Source organism: Hetaerina americana, unplaced genomic scaffold, assembly GCF_022747635.1.
Source record: "Hetaerina americana unplaced genomic scaffold, ioHetAmer1.1.p SCAF_4, whole genome shotgun sequence".
NCBI lineage: Eukaryota > Metazoa > Arthropoda > Insecta > Odonata > Calopterygidae > Hetaerina > Hetaerina americana.
In genome coordinates, this window is record NW_027286985.1 from 96,257,632 (window position 1) to 96,274,458 (window position 16,827).

General features: G+C 39.9%; 2 protein-coding genes across 3 annotated transcripts in view; one reads left to right on the forward strand and one right to left on the reverse strand.

The window, feature by feature from the left end:
• Nucleotides 1-3,284: 3,284 nt before the first annotated feature.
• LOC139692000 (uncharacterized) lies at nucleotides 3,285-5,651 on the reverse strand. Of its 2 annotated transcripts, XM_071590001.1 has the most exons (3): nucleotides 5,550-5,651; nucleotides 5,246-5,337; nucleotides 3,285-4,972 (listed from the first exon to the last, which is right to left on the reverse strand). In XM_071590001.1, exon 3 carries the CDS (start codon nucleotides 4,949-4,951, stop codon nucleotides 3,404-3,406), a length of 1,548 nt encoding a protein of 515 aa, XP_071446102.1. In that variant the 5' UTR covers nucleotides 4,952-4,972; nucleotides 5,246-5,337; nucleotides 5,550-5,651; the 3' UTR covers nucleotides 3,285-3,403. The 2 variants fall into 2 exon arrangements, with proteins under 2 accessions (XP_071446102.1, XP_071446104.1); XM_071590003.1 differs by having other exon boundaries at nucleotides 5,246-5,651.
• A 9,906-nt stretch (nucleotides 5,652-15,557) lies between these two features.
• The window catches only part of Pxn (Peroxidasin), a 179,085-nt gene continuing 177,815 nt past the window's right edge, over nucleotides 15,558-16,827 (forward strand). Inside the window, exon 1 of the mRNA XM_071590599.1 lies at nucleotides 15,558-15,860. Within this exon, the coding sequence (XP_071446700.1) occupies nucleotides 15,682-15,860 (179 nt within the window). The 5' untranslated portion in view covers nucleotides 15,558-15,681. The remainder of the gene's footprint in view (nucleotides 15,861-16,827) is intronic.

A 16,827-nucleotide genomic window follows, 5' to 3' on the forward strand; every position in this document is an offset into this window, starting at 1 on the left:
GAAGAGGAGTGATATTGGTGAATGTATGCTGGAGAAGGAGAGAACTTATTGCTTGGATGGGGAGTCACCTTCCATGATAACTAGTGGATGACTGCATTTCTGGTGTCTGCATTTTTTCCTTTTCATGCCCTGTGCTTAAGGTACCCCTTGTAGAGGACTTGGGGTCTCTGTCATAGACTAGACATTCTTGGGATGAGTGAGATGGGGTGGGAGTGGAGAGTATATGATCTACTATTCAGGCAAAGAAAAAACTAGATTAAAAGGAGTTGGAATAATGGTAGGAAAATGGATGAAAGGTAAAGTGATTAAGGTAGAGTACATTGATGAAATGATAATACTGAAAAGAAAAAGTGAAGACCTTGTGATAATACAAGTATACATGCCACCTAGTTGACACTTGGAAGAAGTGCCGAGGACAAGTGCTATGAGAAGATAGAGCTAATCACTGAACAGGAAATATGGGAGGCTTTAATAGTAGTAATGGGAGACTAATGCAGTTGTGGGTGAAAGTGGTGAGGGTAAAACTGGGAAAATTTGAACTAGGGAAAAGGAACGAAAGAGGACAGAGACTAATGGAATTGTGCAAAGAAACTCTGGTAGAGGGTAATACATTGCTTGAGACCAATAAATGGAGATGTACATGATGAATAAATGAAGTGATGCACCAAATTGGTTTTATTCTATTACCACACAGGTACAGAAATTGTATGAAAATAGCAAAATGTTGTCCAGGAGCAGATAGCGATTCTGACCATAACCAAGTAATAACAGAGTTATGTTTAAAGCAGAGAAGGACATGGAAAGAAAGTAAAGAAGAGAAATTAGACATTATGAAGCGAAAGGTAATAGGAAAAGCTGAGGAAATGAAAAAACTATTTATGGAAAATTTGCCAAAGGAGATAAGAACTATTTCAATGATATATGGGAGAACATCAAACACAGCACAAAAGATGTAGTTGGTGTAATGTGCAAGAAGAAAATAAGAACGTAATGAATCACTGTTGAGATGCTTTACTAGACAGAGAAAAGGAGTTGGAAAAATGTAAATATAGAAGAAGGTAGAAGAGAATACAAGTGACTTAATAATGAACTCAGAAGAGAAACAGACAAGGTCAAAGAAAAATGGGCAAGTGACATGTGCAGTGAGATAGAACAATTAGATGAGGAAGGAAGATGAGATGTATTAGGAAGCCAGGGACCTAATGCTTATTTATTGACTTTAGGGCAAGATTGAGAATAATAGTCCCTTCTACCAACTAACACTTAGCAATGACATTGAAGACAATTACATACACCCAAGCCCAAGGTGGAGAAAAATCCAACAAGGCGGGAATCCACGACCTTTGGGTTGGCAGGCAAGGACGTTACCCTGCCGCTGCCGGCATAGGAGAGTAGCAGTATCTTTGAGATAGAAAAGAAAGATGGAAAAAATAATAGTGAGCCAGAGGAGGTAATGAACAAGTGGAGGGAATGTATTGAATGGGAGAAAAGACCCATGGAAAGTGAATTGGAATTAGAGGGAGAAAACAAGGTGGTCGATGTGGTTGAAATAGTTCTAAAAGCGATGAATGGAAGGAACTATAAAGTGTTATGGTAGAAGAACAGAGTAGACTCACGATGAGGTGTAGATACAAGAAATGCAATAGTCCCATTGAGATTTAACAGGGAATATTGAAAGAAACAAGGAAAAGAATAAAAAAGTATAAGTTGTATACATTGACTTAGAGACAGCCTTTGATAGAGTTAGATGGAGCAAATTAATGATGATTCTGAAAAAGAATGGGATTGATTGGATGGAAAGATGACTAATAAATGACCTGTACCACAGTCAAAAAGTCTGAGTAAGGATAGGAGGCTGGTTGGCAGACGAGATTTGAATAAGAAGGGTAGGTCCTTAGGTGAAACAAGAGGACCTGCCACAAGAGAAAAAAACCAATGATGATGAATAAGATCACAGGGGTGGGAGTTGAGCCAAGGCTGCAGATGGATAATCAAAGAAAGAATGGTCTAAGGGAAGTATTTATGTTTGGTGAAGGAGAAGTTTAAAGCCAAACGAAAGAAAATATATAGTCATGCAGATGAGCTGTTGGTGAGACAAAAATGGGGCGAGGAAGTTGCCGTTAATATGGGGGGTTGGGGAGAAGGAAGTTTTACAAATGTAAAATACTTGACAGGAGGCATTTGATATTCTTTGAGAAGATGAAAGGTTTGTTTGTAAGGGTTGAGTGAATCTGCCGGTGGAGGCAGGATTTGAAGAGACTAGATAACACACCGAAGTCTCTGGGCCACTCTCTTCCACCAAACCGAAGCTCTCAACTCAACATTATTCAAACAGGGATTGAACCATTGATCCACATATTTGGAGAAATAAGCATAGGTGCATTTAACAGAGTCACCAAGACTGCAAATAGGTATGGTCCCAAGATAAGACCCTTGGAGTGCACTTTAACAAAAATCAATAACAAGAACGATTTCATCACTCACCTTCTCCTTTGAAAATAGGCCTGACAGATGCTCTTCACGGTTCAATCACAAGGTTACCACGAATTCCAACTTAAGAGGGCAAACGCATCAAGCAGGTCAAATAGTTTACACCAACAGTACTATGCTATTTACATGCCTCTTAAATATGCAATTTAAATGAAATTACCAGTTGGATTAATAAATTTATTGATTTTTTTCCCTTTCAACCTGTTTGATTTTTAAATTTCTTTTGTGGCTATTTACACATCTGAATGATTGCAACAAAACAGAACCACTGACTCCCCTTACTTTTATTGCTACCTTATACATTTAACGACACCATTTGTATCATCAGAATCAGCGGTATCATTCAGTCTAAAGATTTGCTCAACATCCAAATATGCCACCTTAAAATGTGATAATAGAGGAACAATGACAGTGACTCTAGGAAATGAATGAAATGGGAATAACAATGGTGTTTCACTGAAGGTCAAGTTGCTTCTAAAATACTGTGGTGTTGGTGGAGCATACCACAAAGTGGTGCTTTTAGTATCAATAGTCATAAAGTCCACAAAATTAAGTCATAGATTACATTTCTTTGGGGATATGATACAATTTGTAGAGCATAAAAACTGTAATTTCTTGAAAACAACCCGACATGAACCTTAATTATTCTCCCTTACTGTGGATACTGTTGCACCCCCATTGGGAGCCTTATCTGCTTATTAATTGGGAACTTATACTATATCTATACGGTATTGATTTATTAAAATAACCAAAACTGTAATTTGATGAGCAGAAAACATCAATTTAATTAACAACACTTTTTGTACATATTTACAAATGAAACACCAAAGTACACGATTAAAAATACAAATTAGATGAGTCTGGTATAAAATTGTACATAAATTGGCAGTAGAGGAAGCAGATTATAACTTTTTTAATTGACACCCAAAGAGCAAATATTCAAGTCAAAATTATTTTTCTGAACTTCTTCCTTCAGTAATGCAACATCCTCAGATTGTAAAAATTCATGCTCCAAAAAGGTAAGTTGATTTATTTTAGGGCAGTTTTCAAGAACTTGCAATATACCATTAAAGGATAAAGGGCACCCGACATAAAGATACAGAGCAATAAGCTCTCTCATGGGATTGATGAAAAATATCCTACTCATGATCTTATCTAACAGATTGAGATAGGAAAAATTTTGCAGGCTGAGAGTTTTCAAATGAAATGCATATGATAAACATAGTCCAAGGATAATTTCAGGGTTCCAATCTTGACCATTCAATTGCAAGCCTTGGAGACATGAAAAGGGAGGAATTTTACTGTCAAAGCTCGGACTTTTATGCCAGGGATGAACTTTCACTGATGCTGGCTCAGGGCCCATGTTCTTCACACACAAACCTTGGATGGAGGGGCAGTTCCTTCCGATGGAAATTATATCCTTTGAACTCATGGCATTACTAGTATTGAGGTCAAGGTTGGTTATATGATCACCTTTTACTTTCAACAAATTAAGCAAGGTTTCTTCAAACTTGAACTGATTCAATTCCAACCCAGTAACATTGATTGAACTTCTAGATAATGCTTGGAGAACCATGCCACCCTCCTCATTCCCATCTCTGCCATCACTGACTTGCGACACATTCCCCGTGGGCATACTGAGGCTAAGACACTGCAACCTGGGACACAAACGGGCAGCAGCATCGATGTGAATGGGACTTGGATGCACATCACTCAGTCCCTGAAGATTTAAAGCGCTTATGCCTTCCATACCATGTGCAATGACAGAACCTGTGTCACCATAGCTAATGAACTGAAGATTTGAAAGGGCCCGTAACAATTTTCTTATTCCATTGTCGGTCATCATCCTCCCCACATAGTGACTGCGAAGCATTTTGTTCATTGTGAGCTTCTTCAATTTTTTACAGTTACTAAGATATGAAAGCCCCTCATCAGAAACAAAAAACTTGAGTTTCAGGGCATTGAACGAACAAGCTTTCGCTCTCTTGTCTTGTTCTAAGCGAGACACTATGTTGATTTCTTCGAGCAATGGGCAAAATCTCCCAATGACTTCCAAAATTTCATCGGTGCAAATCAGGTGTAGGTCAAGTGAAGTAATAAATGGTAGTCGTGATAGGTGATCAATCCAAAATGGGTCCTCAATTGGAAATTTGCACTTCGTCATGGCAACGTCAACTGAAAATTTCCTCATGTTTCTATGCAAATGAATCGCTAATCTTATTCTGTTATCCCGTCGAAGAGAGTGTTTCACTACACTTCTATGTTCACACAGATCGTCCAACACTGTACTTGACAAATTGCATGATAGGTATCTGTTCAAAGAATTCACCTGAAACTTACATAAATCCACGTCAAAATTTCCATACCAACTTTCGATATTAATGCATGCTGTCTCCACGAGAATCTCTGTTAGTTTCAAAGCAACTGAGTATAGTGTTTGTGGTAACTTGTACAATGGCATAGTTCAAATCTTCTGGAAGCCCTGAAATATTTACACACAAAATATACATATCTATTCAATGTTGATTTGTGATTTTTGTTTACAAATTTAAACGTGGAAATGCAAACTCTTTACGACAACTCATTGCAAAATACTGACATACATACTATTGCTGGTACTTGTAACCATTTGGTAGGGGAACAGAAATAGCTATGGTAAAAACTACAAGCAATACAAAGAATCCTTCATGCAAATTTAGGTAAAAAGAATGTCGATTGAAATCAGACAGTAAAACCGAAAATTAAAGGCACCTACTTTTGTCGTCAATACCACCAAGTCTGCCAGAGATTTTAGATTAAGTTATTATCCAAGGGAGGCTTATGGCTACAATCGTTAATCCGTGCAAACTGTAAAGTATGATGTTAGTGCTATGTAATATTCATCCTCTATTAATTTTTAACGTTATACTATCTCTAAAATCTACATAACACCAATATGCAGCGATTACTCTAATGGTAAACATTAAATTTTATCAGTAACTATCATGAATACTACAGATTACTAAATGCATTATTATGGGGAATTTGCTCGGAAAGATGTATCGTTATCGAATAGTTACACGACTGCAGCAGATTTTCAAAAACATTTAACATTTGTGTGCAATACATTGATCAACACGAACGACTGCATAATTATCACTTATTTCTCAGGTTTCTCAGCGTTACGCATTAAATGCGTCAGCTTTTATCAATAAAATAGCCGCGCTCTTTCGCCTCATGCAAACCGTTGATATTCTTCAAGGGGTCATTTCAGTATTCAAAATGATTCGAACATTAATGGATAAAGTGGTTACTAACATAGACTCGACTCTATGCTTGAATAGAAGAGAAATTAAATCAATGTATCTCATTATTATGAAAACTTCATAGAAGCGGAAAGATATGGCGTCTTGATTGCTTGTAACAGCAGATTGTCTGCATCTTGATTGTTACTTGAAGTTCTGTAAATGATACGCAAGACCTTTTTATACTTCAAGAGGATTCTAGAACAGCCCACTTTTGAGAACCCTTCCATTTACTCGGCGAACCACAAAATACTCTCAACTTAAAATTATCCCTTTCGAAGAGTTGTACGGGGTAAGTAGCGTATCTAACAAATTTAGGAATTTTTTCATAAAATTTGATTCTGAAGTAATTTGCCAGTGCCTCATCTTCTTAGTTCAAAACAGCTCACAGCATTTAGTGAAATAACTTTTGCTTCCTGAACTATTTCACTACACCCTGTAGGCAAACTATTTCACTACGCCCTATAGGCAATAGGGCGTAGTGAAATAGTACTGACTTCAAAAGACGTCCTTTTCGACAATTTTTTCTTCAACCTCAACAACTTTTGTTATAGTTAGCACATATATCAGACATAAAAGTTTAACTGATGTAAATATGACCCGTTTAGTTTATTTTGGATATTCTCCTGGTTTTAATGATTCTTTTCAATGTCCAAAGTTATCTGTAAGAATTGGTACTTTTTGTAAAGTTAGGTATAATATACGCTATGAAGCCCGTTTCGTAATTGTCCATGTTTCCTACAGCGTAGTGCATACTTAAAGCACGAAATAGAATTGGGAATGGAATTGAAATATTCCACTAAGAAAAAAATCTTCTCAGCTAAGAATTAAAAAAATGTTAGACCTAAAAAATTCACATGGAAAAAGTGCTTAGCACCAGTAAGACTGGTAATAAGCAAATTCTTCGTATCTGCATTAAAATAAAAGTGATCTTTTAAATACAAGCTTTAGCGATATAGCGAACTTGTACCTTATCAATAACTCTTTCCTGACCCGAAAGCCCGACGCGATCCCGGCAGCATGTCGGTATTCTTAGCGTTAAGTTGACGGTTAAATTAACTAATGAATGGATTCATCGAGAGAAATTATAAAATAGAGACTTAGTGATGTCTCCTTTGTCCTAAATACATTTTGGTCGTCAAAAGACCGCTGCCCCAAACCACCAATAGCAACCGTACGCCACCGATCGGAGTGTACGATACGACTCGGCCACCGAGGTCGCTATTTGCAAGTAGAGAAGAACTGCAGTCTTATCGTTATCAAGCCTCGCAGATTTTATACTTGCATAGCATAAAAAAAAACATATTTCTATTTTTCAAGAATAAATCTCCCCTAAATAATAACTAAACAATAGACACAAAGTGCTTTTTACGATTACCTCGTAATTTTAGAATTACGATAATTTCTCCTGAATGAATGGCACAACAGTACTGACACAAATAAATAATATTATACAATAATAAATAATCTACAAATACTTTGGTTGTTTATCTTGGAAATGGAATATTTTGTTGAAATTGACCACTTTCACTGTTTTTTGAAAACATATACGATCAATGACCCAAAAGTTAACATTCCTGGGCGATAGGGAATTTTCAAAATATTCGACCGTCTCAATAAAACAGCAGCAACGCAGCCGGCCACATTCAAAAGAATCGGAATCAGCAAAGGGCTCTTCTGTTCTTATTCAGCGGGTGAGCGGCGATGAGGTAGATGCCGGAGATTAGTCCAAACCTTACCTAGCACGGGTTGTTATATCCTTTGTCTTTGGCATGTTTCACATGTTGGGTGGGGTGGAAGAGATCGCTACGTGGGCTATTTTCGAGTCTACTTATTCGGCGCACATGTGATCCATCCACACACACACACATATACGGGGGGAGGCAGTTCCTCGGGGGAGGGGGTCCACCATTCCACAGAGTTCCAGGAACCAGATAATCGCACCGCTTGGATGTTTGGAATGGATTGACAGGTAGGAGGTATTCTCGGCAATCGGGGTTACAGGATGAACCGTGAAGGGCACAGCGGAAAATTAGGGTATCCAAATTCCCGACATTTTGTAACCTTCGGGAATTGAGAACGGGAAATCGCATTTCCCGTGAATTCCCGAAATAATCATTTTTATTTAATTTTCGTTGGTCATGTGTAATAGTGACTGTAACAGTAGATGCCAATAAACAGAAAAGTCGTAGAGAAGGTGGGGCAACCGGGTTCCTGGATCCGGCGCTGTCTTTCAGAGGTTTCTAGACACTCCTATATGTAATAGATCAACGCAAAGCTTGAGTAGATAAAATTTCGAAAATGGACGTCGACCGGCATTTCATGAATAGTGCATCTTTTGCCCTCAGCGCTACACAGGGGTCACGATAGTATGATTTTGCCTAGACTTCTCAAAATATAAACAATGTAATTAATACAAACTTGAATAAACCAAACTTTATAGTATTCAGTGAGTTTTTACATATATCACACAATGTATCAACATTCCCAATATCATTTAAATATTTTATGTACTAACTTAAGCATTACTGGAAAACAAATACAAATATTATTCGTTTGAAAATTAAAATAATACTTCAAAGAGTTTTCAATTGTCATTTTTTAAGTTAAACTTCAAGAGCATTTATTGCCCGATTAGACAATCGTGATCTTTATTTTTTAACAAATAAACTTAATGTGGAAAAATGTCTTTCATTTGCTGTAGACTTCGGTCTATTTATTATCACTGCGCCTAAAAGGATCTTCAAGTTGGCCGTGAGAAAATTCGTTGCTTCATAAAAGCTCATTTCCTTCCTTAGAGAAGCAACTATTTTGTCTACGTGCATGGGGCTAGGCTTTGATGTCGGAATTGATATTGATTTAGTCAATTCGCATTGCGAATCAGATTCTGATTTTATGTCAGAACTCTCTTTAAGGGCATATTTTGTTTCTTTTTTGGAACTTATGCTGTAAATGTCGCTTTAAAAAATCTTTCCGTCAATGAATTCGCAAATCGTGAAATTTCATTCTTACTTGACATGGCAAAAAATTCATTCTCAGCCATTTCACATAGACAACTAACGTTGCTCAAGTACTTTTTGAGAGACGCTACAGTCCAAACTAACTTCTAGTTCCCTCTTTTCAATCCTGGTTATTTCATGTTTAAAAAGAGAAATGTTTACTGAAGAATATTTAAATATTTTCACAGTTCCCGATTTCCCGACCAAATTTTCTCAGGATTTAAGAGCGGGAAAGCGAAAAAAATTCCCGAGAACGGCTAGAAGGAAACCCCGCCCAGAAACCCTAGCGGAAATGTTGTCATATCGGTCGACAAGGGATCGGAATAACCAAATCCGACCGCGCTATGTAGGGAGAAGAATAGTTATTTTTTCATTCAAAGTAGCCTAGCACCTCGTCTAGTCTGTTTATTGTCCTTTTTGTTACTTTGTTTTTTAAGTTTTTGTTTTTTAAGTTTACGAACTTAAAAAAAAAACTACGACTCACTTAGATACCGTAGTGCATGTACTTGTAGCTATCATGTTCTAAATTTTTTAAATTATTTTACATTTATATATTGTGACTAAAAATCAGGAAAAAATTAATTTTGATGTTTCATGCCAGTTGCGAAATAAGCCCCTGCCACAAACACTAGCGGTGGCTATAGGGGTAGTATGTTAAGGTATAAGATGACAAGGTAGTTTACTTGGGGATATCTGGAAAAGGGGATCGATTAATACAGGCGAAGGATCTTGATAGCATTACGAAATGGTGTTCAAAATGGCGACTAGAAGTAAAATATAACAATTGTTAAGTGGTAAATTTCCTTAAAATATCCACGGGTTTTGTGTACTAACTTGCTGGAGTTGATTTAGAAGTGATTGATACAGTAAAATACGTACCTAAGTGTAACTATTACCGACGACTTATAATGAGGCCCCCACATAAGTAAAATCTGCGAGCGAGCAAATAAAAAAGAGGTAATCATTTGGTGCATTGTTGGAAGGAGATATAAGTTCTGGGAACCATGACCTCGTGCGGCCCAATTTAGAATAAGCTTGTAATGCATGGAACACAACGTAAAAAGACCTCATTGAGAAGGTTCAACGCAGGGCAGATGGATCTTTCAAATAACTTAACCACTTTAGGGGGTGACTGGACATCGTTCATGCGATATTTGGAACACACATCTCACCAACTGTACTCTTAGTAAATTTACTACACGAAGAACACAAATGCGGGAACCAATTAAAAAGGGCGGGTTCACATGGAACGCAGTCACTAATTACCAGGTAGCATTCCACTCATGAAGGAGGGAAAATTCACAAATGAATTAGATCTACAAATTTATTGTTTAGACGACACCCCGCCACCACCTGACCCTAGGGCGCGTGGCGGGGGTAAGACGCCAGGTATTAAAAGAGTTGAGGGGGAATGTACGTAACTCTTATGTTCCTTGGGAACTATTTTCGCCTGTGCATGCCGTTTTCTGTCTCCGAGTTTTCCCTTTAAATTGTAGTCGAGAATAGTACGCGAGAAAAACGGACGTTTCAATATATGTATATATATATATATATATATATATATATATATATATATATATATATATATATATATATATATATATATATATATATGTGTGTGTGTGTGTGTTTGAATATATATATATATATATATATATATATATATATAAACTAATGAGTATATTGCAGAAAATAGGAATAGATTGGAGGGAAAGGAGGCTAATCCGCAACCTGTACATGTCTCAGACTGCTCAGGTGCGGGTGGGAATCGGGGAGTCAGGATGGGCAGTGTTAGGCAGGGTTGCCCATTATCACCGTTGCTGTTCAACCTGTATGCAGAGGAAATGATCAAAGAGGCATGGGAAGAACTCGAGGTAGGAATGAAAGTGGGCGGGGAATTCGTAAAATCAGTTAGGTTTGCTGATGACCAAGCTTTAGTTTGTCAGTCAGCCAAGGGGCTGCAAGCATTGCTGAGTGAATTGGAAATTCAGTGCGACAGGTATGGGATGAGAATCAATATTAATAAAACAAAGGTTATGCGATTTTCTAGAAAGAAAAAGGCCAAGGTTAACATTAAAATAGGAGGGCAAAAACTAGAGCAGGTAGAACAGTTTACGTATCTCGGTAGTGTTTTGGACCAACACGGTCAAAGTAGTAGGGACGTAAGGAGAAGAATTGCGCTAGGCAAAGAGGCTTTCACAAGGAGGAGGGAGTTGATGACAGGGACTTTGAGTAAGGATGTTAAGAAAAGACTCGTAAAAACTTTGATATGGAGCGTAGCTATGTACGGTGCGGAAACGTGGTCATTGAAGCAGGAGGATAGACGTAGATTGGAGGCTTTTGAAATGTGGGTGTGGAGAAGAATGGAGAAGGTGAAATGGACAGAGAAGAAAACAAATGAGGAAGTACTTGGTATGGTGGGCGAAGAGAGGGGTTTGTTGGAAGCAATCCTATGGAGGCAGGAAAAGTGGATGAAGGGGGTGTTGACCGGCAGTGGGATGTTGAAGACTGTGATAGAGGGTAGAATGTTGGGCAAAAGAGGAAAGGGAAGGAACAGGATAGGGATGTTGGACGGGATGAAGGGAGGAAGAAAGTACTCAGAGATGAAGAGGGACCTGATATAGAGTAGGATGATGGATTTTGTGTTTTGTTAGGAGTAATAAAATATTTGTTTGGTAGTTGTGTCCATCCAAAAACCTACCTTAACCGGTAGATTACCTAAATATATATATATATATATATATATATATATATATATATATATATATATATATATATATATATATATATATATATATATATGCTCATTTATATAGAAACAGAAATAAGGAATAGGGATAGGAACACACATAAAGGACAAACACAGGAGAGGTGGGGAAGGTGGAATCAAGCAGATCACGGATGTAAAAATATTTCCTAGACCGGGATTTGAACTCCGGATCTTTCCACTTACCGGTAGTTCAAGCGGCGACGACAAAGGCGCTCAACAGTATTCCGAAAACTGACATCCAGCGGGCTATGTATTTTGAAGATTATTAAGTAATTGTAATGATAACTGCAGTGCATTTTGATTTTTGGAACCAGTCCCGATACTTATTGAACGGACCATAAATATGTATATAAATAAATATATAAACACACACACGCACATATACATATCCCTCCCCGGATTACAACCTTGACGTGGTGGAAGGGCTTGTGCGTTCCGATGACCCCTAGAGCTATGCTGGCGGGAGTAATAATAATTGCTCCTGATAGGGTCACCCATGCCAGATAGGTCGAAGGTTAGGAGCCAGACGAAAGGTAGTCCACGCAGCGTCTGTTCCTCAGTGAGGCGGTTGCAATGGCGTCTGACCCCAGTGGGGCGGCCATTAAGTGATGGTGTCACGTTAAAAACACTATTGAGGAAGGCAACGGGAAACCACCTCAATTATCATTCCCAAGATTTAAATGATGGACAATACAGAGATTTTGAGTCCTGGCAACTACGGAGCTCGGCCCATTCGGCCGTGTGTCGTGCACGGCAGCGGGGGAGGCAAGGCTTCTGCGGTCGTCATCCCACGAAACCCTTGCAAGGGAAAACCAGCAGCAGCAAGGCAGAAGACGCAGGAGAAGAAGACAAAATTAGTTAGAATAGGAACGTGGAATGTTAGGACAATGGTGATCACAGGGAAACTGGAGAATATTAAGCAAGAGATGGAAAGGGGAAAACTAGATGTTTTAGGTCTATACGAGGTGAGATGGAAGAATAGCGGGGATTACTGGAGTGATAATTATAGAATAATATACAGCGTCGGGGACGAGAGCCAACGAGGGGTTGCCATAGTATTAAATAAAGAGGTAGGAAGAAGCGTAGTCAACATAGAGCAGCTTAGGTACAGGCATACTCGACGATGAGATACAAAGGGCATTAAGGGAGATGAAACTAAATAAGGCCGTGGGGGTGGATAAAATTCCCGCGGAACTTTTGAAATGTTTAGGAAAATGTGGGAGGAAGAGGCTATATGGGCTGATTCGTAGTATTTATGAGGAAGGAATCTGGCCGGAAGACTTTGTGAGTTCAGTTTTAGTTCCTTTTCCGAAAAAGGTAAAGGCGACATCATGTGAGGACTACAGGACAATAAGTTAGATATCCCACGCAGCTAAAGTTGTTCTCAGGATCATAAACAAAAGGATAGAGAGTAGGGCAAATGATTACTTAGGGGATGATCAGTTTGGGTTCAGGAAGGGGAGAGGTACGCGTGATGACATTGCAGTAATGAGATTATAAATCGAGAGGAATATAGAATACAACCAGGAGGTATTTGCCCGTTTCGTAGATTTCGAAAAAGCGTTTGATAGAGTGAATTGGGAAAAACTAATGAGTATATTGCAGAAAATAGGAATAGATTGGAGGGAAAGGAGGCAAATCCGCAACCTGTGCATGTCTCAGACTGCTCAAGTACGAGTGGCGAACGGGGAATCCGGATGGGCAGTGTTAGGAAGATGTGTGAGGCAGGGTTGTCCATTATCACCGTTGTTGTTCAACGTATATGTGGAGGAAATGATGAAATAGGCTAGGGAAGAACTGGAGGTAGGAATGAAAGTGGGCGGGGAATTCGTAAAATCAGTTAGGTTTGCTAATGACCAAGCTTTCTTTTGTCAGTCAGCCAAGGGGTTGCAAGCATTGTTGAGTGAATTGGAAACTAAATGATATAGATATGGGATGATAATCAATACAAGCACAACAAAATTTATGCGGGTTTCCCGAAAGAGAATGGCTAAGTTAAGCGGCAGAAAATAGAGCATGGAAATTCAGTGTGACAGATATGGGATGATAATCAATGGTTATGCGATTTTCTAGGAAGAAAAAAGTTAAGCTAAACATTAAAATAGGAGGGCAAAAACTAGAGCAGGTAGAACAGTTTACGTATCTCGGAAGTGTTTTGGACCAACACGGTCAAAGTAGTAGGGACGTAAGGAGAGGAATTGCGCTAGGCAAAGAGGCTTTCACAAAGAGGAGGGAGTTGATGACAGGAACGTTGAGTAAGGATGTTAAGAAAAGACTCTTAAAAACTTTGATATGGAGCATAGCTGTGTACAGCGCGGAAACGTGGTCATTGAAGCAGGAGGATAGACGTAGACTGGAGGCTTTTGAAATGTGGGTATGGAGAAGAATGGAGAAGGTGAAATGGACAGAGAAGAAAACAAATGAGGAAGTACTTGGTATGGTGGGCGAAGAGAGGGGTTTATTGGGAGAAATCCTATGGAGGCAGGAAAAGTGGATGAAGGTGGTATTGACCAGCAGTGGGATGTTGAAGACTGTAATAGAGGGGAGAATGTTAGGCAAACGAGGAAAGGGAAGGAAAAGAATAGAGATGTTGGACGGGATGAAGGGAGGAAGGAAGTACTCAGAGATGAACAGGGACCTGATGTAGAGTAGGTTGCCGGATTTTGTGTTTTGTTAGGAGTCACAAAATATTTATTTGTTTGTTGTGTCCATCGAAAAATCTACCTTAACCGGTAGATTGCCTTATAATAATAATAATATAATGCATATTTTATATATATATATATATATATATATATATATATATTTGCACATTTTTTTGGCAGAGTATCTCTCTTCTTTTGGAGCCATGGGCTGACCTGCTGATTAAATTGAGGTGCTGCTGAATGATAGCTTCCATTTGGAAAGGAAAACTACACGATTGATATCTTTGGAATAACTTCAATCTTGCTCTCAGTTTTCTTATGCCCAGTGGTTCCCATATCAGATCTTGTAGCAAATGTCTTGAATTTACTACAAAATCTGGAATTTCTGTGATCAACTTTTTTTTAGATGGATACCATTTGCTCTCCACATTATCTATGTGGTCTGATACGAAGGCATTAACTGGGTATATTGATACCATGAGTGTAGACGCTTTGAAAGAAATTATTTAGAGTATTTTCACTTTGCGAGCTGTGTACCGTTAAATAAGACCTTGGGAAAATATAGCAAAATAAATTAATTTGGATATTTTTGATTACTTTTCAGTAACTCTTTCTAGCGTGATACTTTTCCCCAGCATTTCTCTTTCTTTTTTAAGCGGACAAAAAAGTACGATTTCGGACACCTATAAGTTGATGACCTCGTTTGACGTGAATATTTTTCCGCAGCTCAATTTTTTTCAATCTTGACAATAAAGAAAAAAATATGGGGGTCCGATTATGGTGGATACGGTGAATGTAGTAATAATTCGAACTTTAATTCTTCAATTTTTGCCATAAAAACTGCGCAAAGGTGTACCTGAGCACTGTCTTGATGGAAGAGAATTTTTTTATTCTCCGAATGAGAACCTTTTTTCTTGATTAATTCGCTCAACCGGCGCAATAACGACGCATAGTACAAACTGTTCATTTATCGCATGTCCTTTTTGCAATTTATCGATATAGATGAATATTATTTGAATTACCGGCAGTCAATCTGAATGCGATATCATGCTTACACTGTTAACATAATATTTGCCAAACATCAACAGCTTTTCGTGTTTGCCCTCAGTGTTCTCTCTTGAAAATGGTTTACTTTTAGCGACCATTTAAAAGTCGTACCTAAAACGACATCCGAAGTAGTGTGATTAACGGTTTATAGAGCGAGCTGCCGCACCACTTCTCAGCGCTCCTAGCAGGATAAATGCGAACTACCTCGTCAATACCTCCCACCGAGCTCCTTCGTATCCAAACAAACGTTCTCGGGCCTCTCTCTATCTGTATCTATTTCTCTCTCTCAATTGGTACGGCGCGGCGGTCAGCGGTCGCTTGCGGTGCGGCCACACTCCGTCGCGAGCAATTCGCAACCCTCGTCGACCCGACCACCCCGAGACGATTCGAAGGAGTGAGGCGGAGGCCCGCAAGCGCGGCTGCGGCGAGAGCACGTGTTGACGGGAATGGCGGCGGGCGCGGTGCGGCTGCTCCTCCTGGCAGCCTGGATCCTTTGGATTGGGGCGGCCGGCGGCGAGGAGATCCGGGGCTGCCCCAATCGGTGCATATGTTTCCGGACGACGGTGAGGTGCATGTTCCTGAGGCTGGAGAGGGTCCCGCCCGTGCCGCTGGGAACCACTATCCTGTAAGTGACCCTCAGAGACGAGTCGGCCGTGCCGCATTCGAAAGGGCCCGCGCGAATGTCGGACCGTCCGCGACACATCGGTCGCATCGTTTTTGCGGCCATGGAACCCGAGGGAGGAGCAAGGAATTCCCAGACCGGGTCGTACTTTTTTTTTGTAATTGGGCGAGAGTCGTGAGCATCTTGTTCCTCGCCGTTGGGGGGGGGGGAGGTGATGGATGCGTTTTGTCGTCGACATGTTTCTCGAGGTCGCTCGGCGGTGCCCGCCCGATCCGATGTGGCCGGCGCCCACCCTCCCGCCCCTCCCGCGAGGTGAGAGTGGGATCGTGGCGGCCCACAAAGGGAAGTCGAACTCGCTGACCGCTATACACCATCGGGTACCGCGTCACCAACATATTTGGTTATTTAACCCACCGAAAAGTGAAATCATATGCGCCAACTCGGAATTTAACCGGACAAGAGACGCACAGATAATCTTTTCGGTGTACTAAATGGGTTTTATAGAGAGAAGAAGAAGGCATTAAATATTTCCGGGAAAAACCACACTCTTGATGCCACGGTCCGTTCCATTTTGTCCGCGACGCCAGTGCTCGTTGAGTGGTGGGCGGGGTGCTTAATTCAATGTGTTTCCAAAGGCAATCGTTTCAATTCATGCAATTCATAAAGACAGCTGATGCGGATAAAGGGCTCTTTTTTTTAAACGAAGACCTCTGTTTGCATCGATGCCAAACTGATGTCGTGAGGTGTCCGTGGGGTCGCTCTTGGACCGCGTGCCGTGAGCTGATGGGTCCACCGAGATAGAGTGACAACACGCATCTTCTCACCGCGACTACTTGCGTGTCGCGCTAAGCGATTATGTGAGGGCCGCGGTCAAGTTTTAATTTGAAGGGAAGAGTGAAGCGATCGAATGCGCTGTCCTGCGCCTTCGTTGATCTCTCCGAGCTGTGCACTTAAATGATGCCCTTTGATG

Bases quoted from the DNA above. Each gene is read 5' to 3' on its own strand.
- LOC139692000 (XM_071590001.1), bottom strand. From the start codon at position 4,951: ATGCCATTGTACAAGTTACCACAAACACTATACTCAGTTGCTTTGAAA.